Source organism: Botrytis sinoallii (assembly GCF_014898435.1).
Source record: "Botrytis sinoallii strain Bc 23 chromosome Unknown BSIN_006, whole genome shotgun sequence".
Classification (NCBI taxonomy): Eukaryota; Fungi; Ascomycota; class Leotiomycetes; order Helotiales; family Sclerotiniaceae; genus Botrytis; species Botrytis sinoallii.
Genome location: NW_024066033.1, coordinates 377,222 through 395,020, shown reverse-complemented (window position 1 = coordinate 395,020; position 17,799 = coordinate 377,222). Strand labels below are relative to the sequence as shown.

General features: G+C 41.0%; 5 protein-coding genes across 5 annotated transcripts; 1 reads left to right on the top strand and 4 right to left on the bottom strand.

Moving 5' to 3' along the window:
* Positions 1–1,664: 1,664 nt before the first annotated feature.
* Positions 1,665–2,662, bottom strand: EAF02_003995 (uncharacterized protein; the record flags this gene model as incomplete). Its single annotated transcript, XM_038900043.1, has 2 exons — positions 1,665–2,375; positions 2,450–2,662. The coding sequence occupies 2 exons, from the start codon at positions 2,660–2,662 to the stop codon at positions 1,665–1,667; spliced, it is 924 nt and encodes a 307-aa protein (XP_038759750.1).
* Positions 2,663–4,746: 2,084 nt separating this feature from the next.
* Positions 4,747–5,724, bottom strand: EAF02_003994 (uncharacterized protein; the record flags this gene model as incomplete). Its single annotated transcript, XM_038900042.1, has 1 exon — positions 4,747–5,724. The coding sequence occupies one exon, from the start codon at positions 5,722–5,724 to the stop codon at positions 4,747–4,749; it is 978 nt and encodes a 325-aa protein (XP_038759749.1).
* A 93-nt stretch (positions 5,725–5,817) lies between these two features.
* Positions 5,818–6,276, bottom strand: EAF02_003993 (uncharacterized protein; the record flags this gene model as incomplete). The annotated part of the gene is made up of 2 exons (XM_038900041.1): positions 5,818–6,035; positions 6,186–6,276. 2 exons carry the CDS (start codon positions 6,274–6,276, stop codon positions 5,818–5,820), a joined length of 309 nt encoding a protein of 102 aa, XP_038759748.1.
* Positions 6,277–8,080: 1,804 nt separating this feature from the next.
* EAF02_003992 (uncharacterized protein) lies at positions 8,081–9,711 on the top strand (the record flags this gene model as incomplete). Its single annotated transcript, XM_038900040.1, has 7 exons — positions 8,081–8,170; positions 8,225–8,300; positions 8,349–8,358; positions 8,406–8,605; positions 8,660–8,752; positions 8,806–9,399; positions 9,596–9,711. The coding sequence occupies 7 exons, from the start codon at positions 8,081–8,083 to the stop codon at positions 9,709–9,711; spliced, it is 1,179 nt and encodes a 392-aa protein (XP_038759747.1).
* A 651-nt stretch (positions 9,712–10,362) lies between these two features.
* On the bottom strand, positions 10,363–13,111 carry EAF02_003991 (uncharacterized protein). Its single transcript, XM_038900039.1, has 5 exons — positions 12,851–13,111; positions 11,887–12,729; positions 11,545–11,805; positions 11,139–11,272; positions 10,363–11,082 (listed from the first exon to the last, which is right to left on the bottom strand). The coding sequence occupies exons 1-5, from the start codon at positions 12,896–12,898 to the stop codon at positions 10,623–10,625; spliced, it is 1,746 nt and encodes a 581-aa protein (XP_038759746.1). The 5' UTR covers positions 12,899–13,111; the 3' UTR covers positions 10,363–10,622.
* Between the last annotated feature and the right edge of the window lie 4,688 nt (positions 13,112–17,799).

Genomic DNA, 17,799 nt, shown 5'->3' with positions numbered 1-17,799 from the left:
ATCATGGATGTGATCGACCATTCTTGGTGCTACTGTGAAAGACAATGATTATCTCCGAGGGAGGCCATGGAATTTACAGATGATACTAAGTGACACTCGAAATTGATTTTGACTCATTCAATCTTTGAGACCGCACAACTACTGAAGATTCCAGGACAAAACAGTCATGTCTCCAGAGGGAATGCATGCCTAAATGTCAGTATCCACAGCCAAAGACTAGTCTGTGTTCATACCGACTGAAGAGAAAAAAGGAGTTCTCGGCAAATCAGTGACCAATCGAGTGAGCTTGCTAAGAGTCTGCCATTATCAGACAAGTCATATGATGGAGGGAATGGAGATGGAAGCTCAGAGGATATGCGACGACGCACTCATCTCGAAGAACGTTCCAGAACTGTTCATGCTTCAGCTTGTTGAAACCTTAGAACGAGAAGTCAAGCTTTCTGCCCTTGTTGGCAATTCCACTTTTACTTGTGAAGGGATACTTCAAGTTTTGCTGGTATGGCGAAAAGATGTTTATATTTTAATACAAGCAGAGGATGAGGAAGTAGTATTTGAACAATGGGTGGATATACAATATTTAAAGAGCGAGAAACTGCGCATGGTGTTGGCCTAATGGTATGAAGGACACCTCATTGCTTGGTATAAGTTTTTCGCCTGAATATGGGTTTCCTTATACCCTAGTGCAAATGCAAAGGAACTTTCTCTTGTATAATTCCCGTGTGATCCTCTTAGATTCATTTGTTACAGACCAGCAAGCATGATGATACCTTCGAATAACTGTAAACTCAACATTATTGGAACCATTAAATTAGTCTTGTAGATGATAACATATATTGACGCCTTTTTCTGTCTATTTTTCTTAGTGACAAGACTTGTATGAATAAAAAAGTACAAAGGAGAATTGGAGAGTGGGTGAGGATCAACAGTCTTCGAAAATTTTGAGGACGCGTGGAGAAGAAGTCTGGGGAGCGGGGTTTGTTCAGTTGCAGAGGTAATACTGTAACGCTGAATTAGCGAAGCAGTTTTACCGCCTTCCTTCGGAACAAGCCCTGTAATAGTACGAAGGAATAGTACCGATACCGATGCATTCAAGCAACTTCATCAATCTTCCAATCATCACCCATTTATCTCGAATGATTCTTTCTCCTGTGTTTCGTAAATGCAGCCAGGATCCTGTGGCACTCAACTCATTCTGGCGCTGACAACAGGGGGCTAAATGATCAAAGGTCATTTAGCTCCTTGCAATTGATCGTCATTTACAATGCGATTGTGTAAAAAGATTTTGACAAGGGTTGGCACAGGGGGCAAAATGACCGCCTGTTATTTAGGACAGGTTTGGACAACTCAAACCGTCAAAATTTGCATATCGTGACGGGGCTGAAGGTCGCATGAATGTCACATCGTATCTTGTGATCTCACATGAGGACCAAGACTTTAGTAAGTACAGTATTAGGTAGCAAGGGAGGTAGTAGAGAAGGAACAACTCAACATACACTCATTATACCTAGCTCTACAGCTACATTCTTCTACGTACAAATAAAATAAAAATAAGTAAAGATTTTAACAAGCTAGAAGAGGATTTCAACGAATTGTTTTGACGGATTCCGCCAACCAAACCAGCTCTCAACCCCATGTAATTAATCATTGTTTCAACGTTTCCACCATCAGTTATCATCAACAGTAAATCCCGGTCGTGAGCTGTCGAAACGAATCCACGAACCAGAATCACAGATACGACAAGCAAGCCATAGTATTCGCTCCTTGCGATGCTCTTCCATTATTCGTAATTCATGATATTTTACCTGTTCCTCTCTTTTGTCATCAAGAAACCATTCCTTCGGATACAAACTTTCGGCGAAGCCTAAACCCCTCATTGCATAGTCTTCCGGAAGAGGATGCATCTCACCCCTCTCCAGTACGGGTAGCCATGGAAACTCGTCGGCTCGAATGCGATCAAGATTAATGTTCGATCTCAATAACGTATTCAAGTAAATCATCAGCCTCGGCCATGGGAACGCTTCTGCCAAGAGATTCATTGCGCCCGAGACATTTGATATACGATATATAAAAACAAGAGTGCAATGAACGTAACTAAGGCAATTTGGATCACCGACGCGTTGAAGAATGATATCGAGAGTTGAGTTGCTAAGTTTTTCCGCACGTCTAAGCAAGGACATAGAGTGTGAAGAATCATCTTCAGTACTCTCGCTCTGAGTAACAGTACTCTCGCTTTGAGCATAAGATTTATTAGCCTCGAATAGTGCAATAGCTTTCATAACAGGATTTTCTTTGGAGCAGAAGGCGAGGACCGCAATACTATTAGAATTGGAAATCTGATAGCCTTGTTCAAGAAATTTTCTTGTTACTTGTCCTATCTGGTTGTCGAAAAGCACAAGAAATCCATCAAGTATTGTATCAAATTTGTTCGTATAAACAAAGAACTGTAAACTCTGATAAAGACAACATCGAAAGGAGGAAGTTGATAATTCCTTTGATCATTTTGAGTATTGACAGAATTAAACAGTTTAAGAATCGATTCGCGTGTAGCTACGAATGGTTCGATAACAGAAAGAGACTTCGCATAATAGTAAAGCTCTTGTAACATGTTCTGTTTCGCTAAGATCGCAAGATAATGGTAAATTCGACCAGTTGTAGGAGACATATTAGAAGCTTCGAGGTAACGCGAGCGACTGATTTCAGCCTACATGTCTTCATCAATGCTATCTTCCGCAATCATCATATGGTACCGTCCAAGGTCTCCCATCAATTCTATCCAAAGATGTTTAGATGCAAGAACTCTTTCAGAAAGGTATCCTAGCATCGGATAGGCTAGATAAAGAAAGCTAAGCATGTGATCGAACGATGCTGGTAGATGATGAGATAAAAGCTCCAAAAACGAATGGATGCCATGACGCCACATTCGTGCTGGCATGCTATATTTGTAAGGAAAGAAACGTAGGGCTGGGCTCGCTGGTGATTGCAGAGACGCCAAAAGAAGGTCGTGGTGCTTTTCAATCAATGTAATATGCATAATAGCCAGGGCTTCCCACTGCAGATCGTTGAGCATTAATCTCGAAGGAGCGTCATTAACCATTTTTCTACACTCGGTTTCCACTTCAACAAGCCCAGCATGGATGCCTTTGAATTCAACTATGAGCTGCTCTTGTGATATAGGTCTAATCTCCCTCGAATCTATTAGCCATTGAGAGATAGAGATCTGTCGTTGAGAGCTGGTATCCATAAGAGACTGGAGTATTTGATTTGCGGATTTGAATTGTGTTTTGAGGGAAAGCTTGAAGAATAAGAACAAGCGATGTATTTCTTGGGAGAACTGCTCAGTCCTATCTTCGTCTATCTTTGGTTTTATATACGGAGGAATCTCTTCTTTGCCTAATAACAGCGAAGCATCTTGCAGGAACTTGGAGTGTGGTACATTCTGTTGGTAGATAGATCCTGCTCTGTCGGCGAGCGCTTCCAGCTTAGATCTGATGCATGGAAATATCAAAGGTTTGTAGGCCCCTTGTACCCTCTCACATTAGACTGTCAACACGGTCGCTCTACACGCCTCGTAAATCCTCTGTCCGAACTTGAGACCGTGGGCAAAAAATAGTATTTTATTACCCACGCACCCACCAGCCCTTGATTTCTTTGATTCTCCTTATGCACCTTGCAAATCCCCTGCTCTGCTGTCCTCGCCTATACCTCTACTGATCTGTATAATGACGATCGATTACAAGGGGTAAATGACCGGCAGTCACTTAGCTCCCTGCCGACATCTTCTCACATAGTCGCACTGTAGATATCATTACAAGGGGCTAAATGACTGCCGGTTATTTATCCCCCTGCAATCAATCGTCATCTACGATGCGGATCAGTTCAATTGCTGAGACTGGCCTCACTTCATATCCTACTGGGCTGATAACAAGTTTACAAGATGATAATGGCAATGGAACAGGAGGCAATTATCGATCAGAGGCGTACAGCAATAGCAGATATGACAAATCTATAAAACGAGGCAACCCGTTGAAGTATTTCGTACTAAGTATAAGAAAGGGTAACACAAATACGGTTGCCAGATTTCATTCCACCTTCTATATAATTCCAACATGTTCAACAAAGTAGAAAGAACCATACGCTTGCTTGTTATTGGAGATGCAGGCGTTGGAAAGTCTCAAATGATCAGCAGCATGGCCAGAAATCTTTCTATCGTATGTTCCCACTGACCCCTCAACTCCCATCCCCTTTGATACACTAAATCTAACTGTGTGATTTGATCCAGTTCCATTTATTTCAGAATAATAATTTTATCTCTATAAGCTATTCTGTTATATTGGAGATGGATAGGCTGCTAGAACTCGAGTTTATATTTCAAGAATACTTGTCCTCAAAGGAATTGTATAAGATTATAGCTAAAAATATTCATTTCGTGATTGGGCTTCAGTCTAGGCATATCGGTGGGTTTTCGGTTATTATCTGGCTGATTAATCCGGCCTAACTTCACCAAGTCCTTGTCTTCATTTACGCGAATTCTATAGATCTGAAAAGGTTTCGCCTTGTCGGGTAGAAGGTGTAAGTTGAGCAAACAGAGAGAGCTTCGATACATTTCTCTTTTCGACTATGTTCTGGACAATAGATACATATTTACGATTGAGCTGTCTTGTTGTTTCTTCACTATTCACATTGTACCATAATTTTTCATTCAGATATTGTAAAGATGACATTTTTACTCGCTTGAACACGTTGCTATCAGTTTCCCAAGCTTCTTCGAGAAACAGATCTGCTGCTCTCTTTACTGATACTACCACTCGGCTCGTCAAACTTCGCCCATACCTCGAGAAGACAGACACCTTTCTGATCAATAAAACCCCCCCACTTGCTGTCACTAGGGTTCAAAGCAAAAGTACGAGCGATATCACTTAGCTTCATAAAGTGATCGATTACTGATCGACTTATCTCGGCACCAGGATACATATCATTAGCCCATTGAATCAGTTCAGTTATCTCTAAAATGAGCTTCGATTTCCTTTCTCTCCATAATCCCCGAATGTTCTCGGGATCGGAATCGTGCGGATCGAAGAAAAACTGCGCAGAGCACCAGGGTAAAGTAGCGTCAAATAACCCAGTATTCGATGAACGGATGCAATTGTTCAGAATTGAGAACTTGGTAACTAAGCGTTTGTGCTTGTGAACATTTGGATTTATCCGTAATGCTGTCTGTACCCATTTTCTCAACTTTAAATTGAGTATTTGTGATGCTTTTGAATGATTGAGTTCCTGACTGAGTTCTCGAGATTTTAAAATAGCAAGCCGTTCTTCATCCGAATCCACATCCAAGTTCATTTCAAAACATCGCGTATCCTTTTCGATATCTTCCAAATTCACTTCACTATCTGATAATTCTTCACAGGTGGGAGAGAAAATACCATGCACCGATGCAGGATTAGAACTGATTAGAGTTCGAGCTGGTGTTTCTGCAATCGCCTCTTCGACAGTATTAGTTAATGGCGCTTTCTGTTCGAAAATGACTGGTGGTGAGCGGAGAACCTGCACTTCCGGGAATAACTGGGCCTCTGTATATGCAGGTGGTAGTGAGATTGCATCAAATTTATTCCATTCCACCAATTCGATCGCTCGTCTAATGTACATTCCCTTCGTGATAGTTTTGCTTGGGTCGTTGGGAGTATCAATGTTGTTCAAGCGGTTGTGAAGTGTTTTTAGACCCATCTGTGCATAATCACTTGGTTTGATGTATACGATGAAGGTTTTCGTATTGGATAGAGATTGAAGGCTACAAATCAATTTTCTGGAGGCGTCATTCTAAGCCTTAATAGTTGCAGCAGTCTTCTTCTTCTTCATAACGACAAACCCTTTTGCATCCAGATCGAATTGTATACAGAGAACTTGTATTGAATCGCTGATTTCAGTATCGTGAATAGCAGAAGCGTCAAGGCGAGACAAACTATCGATATCCGACATTAAATGAGATCTAGAACTATTTGCGAAATCGGCGTTTGGAGGAATAACTAACAAAATCTCTATTGCTTATTTATTGTTTCTAATTATAACCAATACCTCAAGAGAGAAATGGATATGAATACATTCCTTTATATCATAGTATGCAGCTATGAAATATTTGAGATTGTATCCATTACGATTCGGCCGAGAACCTAGTGTGCAAGATGTACCTGATTGATCTTTCCATGTTACAAACACTTTCTCGCGAAGGAGACATTGCAGTTTGAGTTTCTCGATCAGAATATCAGTTGGTTTCGACATAGTTTGCCCCTATGACTATAATTAGCGATAGTCGTAGTCAAAGAATGATTGTCTTAAACGATACTAGCCCACACTTTACGTGTGATTCCCAACCCACCCAGGCTATAGAGCAGCCTTGACTCTTGAACAGAATGAGCTGTAGAAGTGATCCGCAAAACTTAACAGGTAAATCGTTTTGAAGTTGTTTCAAGCAGCAGGCGTTGAAGGACTACCGCAGGCGGGGTGGTTCTAAACAGCAGATACTGAAGAACTACCACAGGTAGAGTGGTTCTAAACAGCAGATACTGAAGAACTACCACAGGCGGGGTGATTCTAAACAACAAATACTAAAAAACTACTACAGACAAAATAATTCTAAAGAATAAATACTGAAGAACTACCACAAACAGAATGGTTTTAAACAATAGATATTAAAGAACTACCACAAACAGAGTGATTCTAAACAACAGATACTGAAGAACTACCACAAGCAGAATAATTCTAGACAGCAGATACTGAAGAACTACCACAGGCGGGGTGGTTCTAAACAGCGAATGTAGTAGAATCCAACTCTTGTATACAACACAAATGTAGGGGAAGTTTCGATTCGTAATAGAAGTTTTGCAATGGAGATGCAGGAATACAAAGATGTCGATAGAAAGTCGTAAAAGATGTTGTGCGATGTGATCAAGGGGTTGGGGGTTATAGAGACGAGGATCGAATTGGGAGTAGAGAAATAGAAGTGGCGGTGAAAATGGAAATGAACATGGCGATAAAGATAGAGGAGAAAGAGATAGCAAAGAGAAAGAGTTCAGGTCAACAAGTCCAACGCTACTTAGTAAGCATAATAATAAGCAAGACCAACTATGAGCGGACGACTGCTTCATTAGGTTGAGAGAGCGTCAGGCGGCGAACGAAAAGGATCTTCCAGGTGCTATCCAATCATTGTTATTCGAACAAAACCAAAGGTTTGGCTTCTCTGGCTTTGATTGGTTTACCAGACGGTCCTGGTGCTGTCCAATCATTACTATTCGAAGGAAACCAAAGGTTTGGCTTCTTTGACTTTGATTGGTTCGCCGAACGATCCTGCATTACGAGCAAATACTTTGCTCCCGTTTCCTCCCGGAGGAAGTGCTGCTGAGCCTTTTAATGGCTCCTTTGCAATCGGAAGAATTGCAACCCATGTCCAAAATGTGCTGAATCCGGTTTCAGAGATTACCTACCCGTTCGTGCTGCATGGGTGAGGGGCCCTGACGCCACATTTACGGTATCCCTTGTTCAGGTTACTATAATCCGTCATCTGGATTACAGGTTTTGGGACCGAGTAATTATGTCTTTCAACGCCGCCCTGAGCAAAGGTACCGGAAACATGATGTTCATATACTAATTCATGATCAACGGAGGTTTTATACCACTAAACCACAACACCATCCAAGACTCTCATCTCAATCCTTGACAAAGCGAAGGAGGAGATGGCGCCGAAAGCCTTATTTCAATATATATACCCAACTTTCTGGTGTATAATGACGAATGGCCACTCCTAGTCGATTAGAAAATCTTCTTAAGCTTCAAGTCAACTCATAATAAAAGACTGATGAAAAATTGCATTTGATACGTGGATCTAACACTCTGGCAGATGGCATCTTGACATGTATTTCGGGTTGTATGTTTTCAGAGGGAATGGTAGTGGTAGGTGCACCCTGCATTATTACTACAGCGACCTTAAGCTTTATCTTAGTGCATGACCATCTCCGATAAAGAGTACTTGGTATGGGGAAAGCAACAGCCGCATTAACTACATCATCGCAATTAACTCGCAACAACAATGTCAAATTCAGACGCAGAATCAGATCCCACTTATACTGTGTTTGTAAAATTACCATTTCCGCGTGGTGATTTCGTTGATCCTCCAGCGGTATGGAACATCCCCATGTATTAAAGATGCTATACTAATAACTATCTTCTTCAGGTGGAATGGGATGCAGGAAAAGACAAGGCTCTTTGGAAGATATTGCTCAAAGCTCCAAAGAATAGCGATGTTGATTGTAAGTACTTGGAATCGTTTATAAGAATCGCCTTGCTAATACATCTAGGGACTGCATTGTAGGTTTCGTTTGCGCATTCTCCAACACATCCTAACATGCTCGCAGAGCTACGAAATTCGAAGTTACCCTTCCATTCCTTCTTCAGCAGGTAGCATGGCTTTACGAACGACAATTTTCACAAGTTCGTGAGCAGATGAGGAAAGCGACGGTATCTAAAGGCTCTTTAGCTCCATCGCCAGTTCCAGACAGTATATCTGAACAAGCAGGTGGAGAAGAAATGAGGAGAACTGGATCTGGAGGTGGAGGTACCTCGCAAGCAGCACATGAAACCCATCAGCCCAGGAGCTCACAACTAGCAGGCCCACGAATTCAGTCCTCCCTTTCCAATAGAAAGAGTACTCCATTCTCGAAAAATGATGGAAGTGTGCCAAATACCCCCAATCGCGCAATAGGTATGATTCATCATTTCAATTAAGTGATATGTTTAACTTCTAATGTCAAGTAGCTCCGCCATTTTCTCGCACATCATCTCGGGAGACAACTGTTCAATCTCGCATATTCGTAGCACCAAGTTCGCGACCAACTCAAGCCACCACAAACCGACGATCTCTCTCACCAAAGCAGCGATCACGACCGCCCTCACTAGCAATTGACCATCCACCTAGAAATTCACCACAACCGGCGCAACTCTCTTCTCCTGAGGACTCCTCCGATGACGATCCTTATCCATTCCAATCAACCCTGCTTAACAAACGCTTTCCTTCTATCAAGAAAACAAACAAAGATCCCTCATCAGATGATGAACTCGCTTTTCTTCCCACCCCGCAAGATCCATCCGCCACCCTTCGGATTGACCCCCGCAATCCTTCTCGGCGAACGTCCGCGCACCCCAAGAAACTATTGCCAGTCGAATCGCAGACCTCCGATTCCTCCACGAGTTCTTCCGCCCCAATTGTGAACAAAAGGCACGATGCTTTAAGCGGAGGTGGCAGACGACCGCTGACTGGCCCATTGAGTCCTCGTCGCACAACTGAGTTACAAAGCGAGAGAAGTGATGGGGGGACACCAAGTATGGGTAGTAGTTTTAGTGATCTGGATGGTCTGTCTTCCCCATTTACCAAGAGTTTCAAGTCATGAGGCTTATCCTATTCGTGTTTTCCGTTCATTTCTTTTGTAAATCTCATTGATACCCCGTACTTTTTAATACTCAAATTCAGTATCCTTTTTGTCACGAAATTTCTCCAACTATTGACTGAATGCGAATGAGACTTTCAGCTGACTCTAATGAATTTCAGACGCGTCCGTAACGCAAAGCGCACTAGAAGAGGCACTCGCGAGCAACATGCAGGCAGGTGGCATGGCAAGTAGAATGAGCACTATCAGCCAAGCTCTGAGGAGTCGATATCTATAATGGCTGCAACTATGATACGAAATTATATCATGAAACCTTTCTTTATATTGTCACATTTCAGGAGTTCGGATGGATATCGGTACTGGGGAGATTGGTTATGACGTAAATGGGACATGAAATTGGATAAGACTTATGGACAATGGATATGGGTTTTAGGATGGAGAACCGGTTGATTAGTGGGTTGGATTTAAGTTATTTGTAATTGTAATCTCCAGTATTTAAACTTCGATCTCATGCTTCTTGCCCCTGCAACCTCGCTTCTCAGATTTGAACCACTGTTTTCTGTTCTTTCTGCTTCTGGTATATATAGCAACTCAAAAGTTCAGCGGAGGTACGTTGATTCAATGGGTAATGAGATGAGGATAGATCGACCGAAGCGGCTACCTAGATAGTTTAGGATGGTCAAATTCAGAATTCTTGAGGATTCGAGAACGTCCTTTAGCTCGTTGAATATGAAGTCAACGATACTGTGTTACTCAAGCGTCATGTTTGCTGTCATAAAGTTCTTGTGGCGTATATTGTAATTGTTCGATCATGTCGAGCTATTTAGTTGCCTGCAAATGGTATCAACATGAGAGTATTCATCACAAAAGTACCTCAAATTCCCCTGGGGAATATTTCATGGCGTCACGAAAACACAAGGAGGAAAAGTAGAGTATGATTTTCTGTTTTTATTGTTCCTAGCTATGTTGTATTCCCATTTTGTCAATTTAGTTAAAAATCCCAATTTTTCAATTTAGTTAAAAAGAACCGTATTTGGCGATTTTTCGCCAGAAGAAAACGAAAGCTATCTTATCAAAGATTCCTATCGATGATCCTCGCTATATTTGTGTTGGCCCAGAGTACGATGTGTACCATGTCAATTTCAAAGCCTTTATCTCTGTCTTGCAATTTGTATGCTTGCTTCTCGTCTACCAATCTAAAGCAGGAGACGCGTCTTCAGCCGAACCCCATCCCTGACCATCCGCAGCCTCGGAAGGAGGTGAAAGCGGCTGTTTAGCCACTGGCTTCCTGTTCCGATTCTTAAACGCTTGGATTTGCACTTCCTTATATAAGATACCCTCGCTTCCGACATAAGTATGAAGGAATTGACACGCCGCCGCGGAATTGAGACACTTCCTGGTATTCTCGGACGAAGCGTGGCTGTGCCAAAAGAAACACGTGAAACGTTTTCCGACGGTGGTACTCGGGTCGGCGGGCTGATGCTGCTTGCCGGGCTCCGGGGAGGGAATCGCATAGACGACATCGAAGAGAACGCCGGGGTTGATTTTGCCGTTTCGTATGTTCGTCTGCAGGGTGTACTCGCGATGTTCGTGCAGATCACGACATTGCGCTTCGGGGAAGCGACAGCCCTTGGGACTATCCCAGTAACTGGAATGGGTTAGTAGGTGGTTTTGGAAGGTGTGTGAGGGGAGTGGGTTACTTACTAACAGACTTCAGTCTTTGGAACGACAATTTCATGAGGTTCTATGCGAAGTCTGTCCCGGGTGGTCATAAATTTACCAGGTTTAGGGGAACTGTTATATGACCTTTTGGGACGATATTTGGTCATTTGTAGTTCCTGGTATGAAGGGTTAATTTGTGATTTGAATAATGATATATTTTTGAAGATGAGAAATTTAGTTGCGGTCTTGATCCCACTTGCAATATCATACATTGATATCGACTTAAAACACAAGATTATACAAAAGCACTAACCTTTATTGAGATCTGTGTATAACTGTTCGCTCTGAGGTGGTCGACTTTGTGCCATTAAGCCGAGTTCACAAGGGAAGTTTTGAGATAAATTGAAAGAAAGGTAGGGGGGGGTGTATCAGGAAAAGTGAAACTAACCTTATTTTCATAGTCCGCATCGTCCGGCTTCTGCTCATTGGCAACTTCTTCATCATGGTCTGTATTTAGACTAGAGACTCTTGACTCTATTCCAGCGCTCTCGCTGTCACTCTCACTATTGATCTCGCGGTCACTATTGGCCGAAGCAGCAGCTTCAGAACGACCAGGGCCTTCTATCTGGTTCGTTCCTTCAACACTGTTCGAGGTATTCTGTGGCTCAGTCGGTGGTGGTAAGATATCGTCTTCGTCGTCATTCTCCCACTAATAATCTATAGCATGAGCCTATGATTGATATAATTAAGGATAGAGGCGATTTTAAAGAACATATGATTCAGGACTCACTTCAGCCGTTTTTCTGTTATCATAATCATCCATCGAAAAGCCGCCAGTTTTTTTCACAGCTGGGCTACCATGATCCGTTTTCTTGCTGCTTATCTTATCGTCCTCTAAGATCGCAGACACGGGAAAGCTACCAAATAGCCCAGTTCTGGTATTCAACCCCAGACAAAGATTGGTACCAATAGGTTTTTTGACCCTAATTTTGTCACCACAAGATATTGGGATCCCGCCAGGTGCCTCAGGCGGTGGTTGAAAATCTTTGATGGCTTTATAAGACTTGCCTGCTTGGACGCCAGATGCTGGCTTCTTAGATCGTGGACCGACAGGCAATGACTGAGTACCAGAACTGGCCATGCTTCTAGTAAGGATTATTCTCGGTTCGTCACTCGCTCTTGTTGATACCCGTTGTGTGGATTCCTCCTTCTTTGGCTCATAATTGCGCACAAATTCCGCTGCGGAAGGATCAAATTTTGGCTTGGGTTTGACACGAGCCTCATTTTCGGGGAGCTGAGGACGAGCCTGGCAATGGAAGCAAGTTGCATCTGGTGGTGACCCCGAAAAATTTCCATGGCCTTTGTTAGTCATTGTAACCAAGGCGTCAGATTTTGGTTCATCCTCAGAAGGTCCATCATACCCTTGAAGACCAGCGTGAGTGTTGCTGGGAGGTTCGGATACTGCTTTGTCTTCGATCCTCACGAGCTGTTGAGATTCCGAGGGTTCGTACGCATCTTGCAACTGTTTTTGTGGGCCGTTTGTAAAAACATATTTTCCCTTGTGCAGTAACGCGTCTATTTTCACCCATTCATCTTCAGTGAAATACTCTGCACCATAAAGCATACAGCATCCCTAATATCGGAGGAATATTAGCATGAAAACAAATTTCGTGCAACATCATATTTTTGTTTGCAAGATCATTAAGCATCTACAAGCTTTTGGATGGCGAGAACGAAGAGGGCCAGTGACTTACATTCTTAACCTCCTCGAGTATTCTTGTCGCACGCGATGATAGGAACATGCTGCTGATATATAACGAGCAATATTTGATGAAAAGAATTTCTTGATTGCACAGAAAATCGAACGTCTTTCCGAGAATTTCCGACGCGTAACAATATGGCACGAAGAACTATTCAATAGGACCGCGGACAGAGTCCAGAGAAAAAGAAGAGATCGGCTTGCCAAAGAGATATAAGTAGTCTTCCTTCAAAGAGCCAAGATGAGCGAAACCATGTCTAGTTGGTCTGGGGGAATTTCAGGTTATGCTACCACAGCGACACCTACCACGATGCTCCCTACTCAATTTTATTTTGCATTTGGCTCCTAACCTAGTTGGTGGTTTCAAAGTGGGAAGGCTTCCTGCAAGAGTCTGCATAGTGGGTCAGATGATTGAGGAGAAAAACGCGTTGAAGAGCCACTGATCGGCCACCGTACAAGACACGTAGTCACAATAGCAGAGATCATTGCGAAGTGTGTTCATAATTGGTTCTAGGTATTCAGGGTGGGTAGTACGACGCCCGGGCTCTATAAAAATCCATGACCTATTTTGTCGCGAACCAAAATACATCACAGTGATATTTGTCGTCTAACGTCAATACACTATCAGAAGATCTGTTTTCTATAGAACTTTGAGACGTGATATATCATTATGGTGGCAATATGTGCATGTCAAACTGAAATACGTTGGACTGCATGTCTCAGCCCATCCCATTTACTACCCTGTGTAATAACGTCTGCCAATGACTCTCCACTGAAAGCTTCTGGAATAAATTAAGGTCAGATAGCAGAATTTTGATAGAAGATTTACTCCACCTCCACCGTTCTTTGTCTTCATGCTGCATATGTCGTGAAAGATTGGTGAGGAAGTTCCAGCCTTTGGCGCTCGCCATACCGAATAACCCTAATTCTATAGGGCAAGTTCCCACTCAAGTCTGACCACATGCATGCAGATAAATGCTTATCGCTCCATTGGATGAACGATAGGACATGTTCGCGCCGCGTTTGCAATGCTTTGGTCTTCAGAATATGCATGTTCCTTGATCTTTAATACATCTCCCAACAAAAGTCAGATGCCGATGTATCAACAGGAAGTCGATTAATCAGATTGATGGATATATGAAAAGTATGTAGTGATACCCTACAGATACCAGAGTGAATACTACAGCCCCCTCTAGCGTGGTTTTTAGCTTTCTAGCACCTTAAATAGCTTCAATCTTTCATAGGAAATACAATCAAGCTTTTCACTCTCTTCAATACGTATTTACCCTTTTTTCTCCTACAAATATCGTATAGATCAATACACCTCGTAGTATGATTAATAAAAAGAAGAATAACTATACAAATTGTTACGAGCATCGATAAGAGATCGATATCGGGCCGACTATTAGTCCGGAAGCGAAGAGTTTTCATATATATATAGTTTCGAAAGAAAGGTTTTGAAGGAATTAATGAAAAGTCTTATTATCAGGCTTATACTAGTTATTATTTTGTATTGATTCTAACAATTCTTTTCATTCAATCCCTTTAGAGCAAGTTGTTGATTAGTTTTTTTTTTGGGAATAGCTTCAAAAGCTTCGAAAGCTTTAAGATCTCAATTAGGCTATAATATGTTTATGATATATTTACGATATGCTGTCGGCATACAATCGATATTATTTAGATCAATATAATCCCTATCTCATTTATAAGATTGAATTAAAAGAAAGCTAAGAAAAGAAAATGTCTTTATAGTTTGAATCCTTCAAAATGCTTATAAGATATCTTTCACAATATACCCCCCCCTTACAATATGTTATCGACATCCTTTCGAAATGAAATAAAACAATTAAATAAAAAGAAAAAAAGAATATTGAAAAGAAGAACCCTACCCTAAACAATATCTATGAAATACTAGTAGTGCATTTATTTTATATTATCGAAATGACAATGATAATATTATACTTCTATATAATACCTTAAACTATCTCTAGGACTTTCAGGCCTCGCAAGTATTTTCCGTATTTTCAGTCATTTCCCAGATTCCCAGGCTTTTTCCCAATATTCCGGATTTCCTTTAGGTTTCGGAAACTTAGCGGAAAGCTAGTGAAGCTCCACTATTTGCAGGATTTTCAAACCTTTTTCCAGATTTCCTTTAGGATTCGAAAACTCAACAAAAAGCTAGTAAAGCTTTGCTATTTTATAAAAAGATTCCTATCAAGAAAATAGAGCTCCTGTATAATATTATACAAAGAAAAAAAACTTAACTAACCATTCCATAATCAATTGAAATCACTGATTGAAGCTGATTACAAACAATCGATATCACATCGAATAGCTTGTGATTAGTCAAAACAAAACAGTACTTTACTGAAATCGTTTACCTAAGGGTAAACACAAATAAACCATTTTTCAGGATTTTCAGGCCTTTTCCGGACGTTCCGGATTTCCGTCATTTTCAGGATTTCCTTAGGATTCGAGGATTCAGTGGGAAGCTAGTGAAGCTCCGCTAATTTTCAGGATTTTTCGGATTTCCTTAGGATTCGAGGATTTAGCGGGAAACTAGTGAAGCTCCGCTATTTTTCAGGATTTTCCGGATTTCTTTTAGGATTTGAGGATTTAGTAGGAAGCTAATGAAGCTCCACTCTTTTTCAACATTTTCAGGATTTTCAGTTCTCTTCCGGATTTCCCGGATTTTCATTATTTTCAGGATTTTGAATGCTATACAGTATTGAAAATACTGTTCATTTCTAATTTTATAGATTTTATATACTTTCGAGGATTCGGTGGAGAGCTAACGGAATCCTATTGTTTTTAAGGTTTTTCTTATATTAAATATTATGTCACGGGATCACTTCTGGGAGTATTCAGAAGCTTTACCGCTGAGCTAAACGCCCAAAAGACTAGGAGGTAGAACTGGAAGTTCTACCTTACTCTCACATATATAGCAGGACAGGACAGGACAGGACAGGACAGAAAGGGCTTAGTGTCACCCCGTGACATATTAGCCCGGCTAGCTTATAAAACTCTGTCATTTTCAGGATTTTCAAATTTTAAGAGTATTAGTCTGGCTAGCTTATAAAATTCTGTCATTTTTCAGGATTTTGAATACTATATAATACTGAAAACATTATTCATTTCTAATTTTATAGGTTTTATATACTTTCGAGGACTCAGCGGGAAGCTAGCGGAGTTCTATCTTTTTAGGGATTTTCGGATTCTGAGAGTATTAGCCCGGTTAGCTTATGGAATTCTATCATTTTCAGGATTCTAAAGTATTAGCCCGGCTAGCTCATGGAATTCTATCATTTTTATGATTTCAGGATTTTCAGGATGTTCAGGATTTTTAGGATTTGGAGTGCTATTCGTTAGCGAGCTATTGTCGATTCTAATTTTATACGTTTTTATATGTTTTCGAGGACGAAAGCCGAAAAAGAGGGAGGCAAAACCCTATCAAATATAATCTTTCCGAATATGTATATCGAATATTTATTTATTTATTTATTTATAGTGATTAACGTCTAATATCTGACCTCCCAAGGGGTATTCTAGACGTACTAAGGAGCGGGCCTACGGGCCGCTAGCGTTCCAGCCGCTCATAGTAGTTTAATGTTAGCTAATCAGGGGCTTGTTGCCTCTGGTGTTCCCCCGCTCAGTACCGCTTATGGCGATCCTGCGGCTGTTCTGTCTAAGGGTTGATGGTCCTGTTCTAGAGGGCCTTGTATATATCGAATACAAACCATCACTTTACCATCGAATACAAATCATTACTCTATCGAAAGCAAATCGATTTCTTTTTCGAATTTTTCGAATTTTTCAAGGTTTTCAAGATTATATGAATTGGATTATATAGATTGGATTATATGGATTGGATTAGTTCTTAGTATTTTTGTATTACAGTATAGCTCCTTTCAAGAGCTATGGAGAAGCTGAACCTTATAAAATAAGGATATAGATATTGCAATACTAGCTTGTTGTTGTAGGAGTTAATAAGGTTTAGAAAGAGGTCGATGTCACGGGGCAGGCAGGCGGGATCAGGAATCTATATTCGACGGTGCTAAGAATAGTAGGTACAGGGTGTAGACTAAGACGTAGCTCGAAGAGCTATAATACAGGATTTTCCAACATGAAGATATACAGAATTTTCACTTATAAGCTAGTCTAATAGGGTTTAGCTTATTGTTTATTGGTTATATATATTTACATCATAATATTACCCCCCTCCTTCAGGCCGAGCTCCAACAAGACAGCAAGTTACAGTTTACAATCTCACAGGCAGACAATTCAGATCAGGCAGGTCCAGGTTTATCAGAATATCTATAATGAAAGTGCGGATCAGTTCCTGTATACCTTCCAAATAGCTAGCGGGTTTTTTGATTGGTTCATTATAGCCAACCCAATGAACAATTATACTTCAGATAAGGTCCTCTACAACCTCTTCTTTCCCAACAAGAATTCAGGATCTCGGCGGCTTCGAAATATTCTAAGTCATTGATTTCTATAAATAGTAGTAATAGGTTATACTACCCAGGAATAGAATTATTATATACAGAGTATAGCAGATTGATATAAAAAACAAAGTGAATCCTTATAGAAACAAGGAGTTCCAGTTTATAGGTATAGAGATTTATCAGGCTTAGAATCTTGAATAAACTAAGATTCTTCTAATTAAATTTCTTCTATTTATTTATTTATTTATAGTGATTAGCATCTATTATCTGACCTCCCAAGGGGTATTCTAGACATACTAAGGAGCAGGCCTACAGGCCGCTAGCGTTCCAGCCGCTCATAGTAATATAATGTTAGCTAATCAGGGGCTTGTTGCCTCTAGTATTCCCCCACTCAGTACCACTCATAGCAATCCTGCAGCTATCTGTCTAAAGGTTTGTGGTTCTGTTTCAGAGGGCCTTGTTTCGTATGCTATCCGAGTATCAGCAAATGATTAGA

Excerpts from the sequence above, each read along its gene's own strand:
- EAF02_003991 (XM_038900039.1), bottom strand. The coding sequence starts at position 12,898 with ATGTTCCTATCATCGCGTGCGACAAGAATACTCGAGGAGGTTAAGAAT. Across the intron at positions 11,806-11,886 it reads ATAACAGAAAAACGGCTGAA|TGGGAGAATGACGACGAAGA; the intron begins GTGAGTCCTGAA and ends ATAGATTATTAG. Across the intron at positions 11,083-11,138 it reads CCAAAGACTGAAGTCTGTTA|TTACTGGGATAGTCCCAAGG; the intron begins GTAAGTAACCCA and ends AACCCATTCCAG.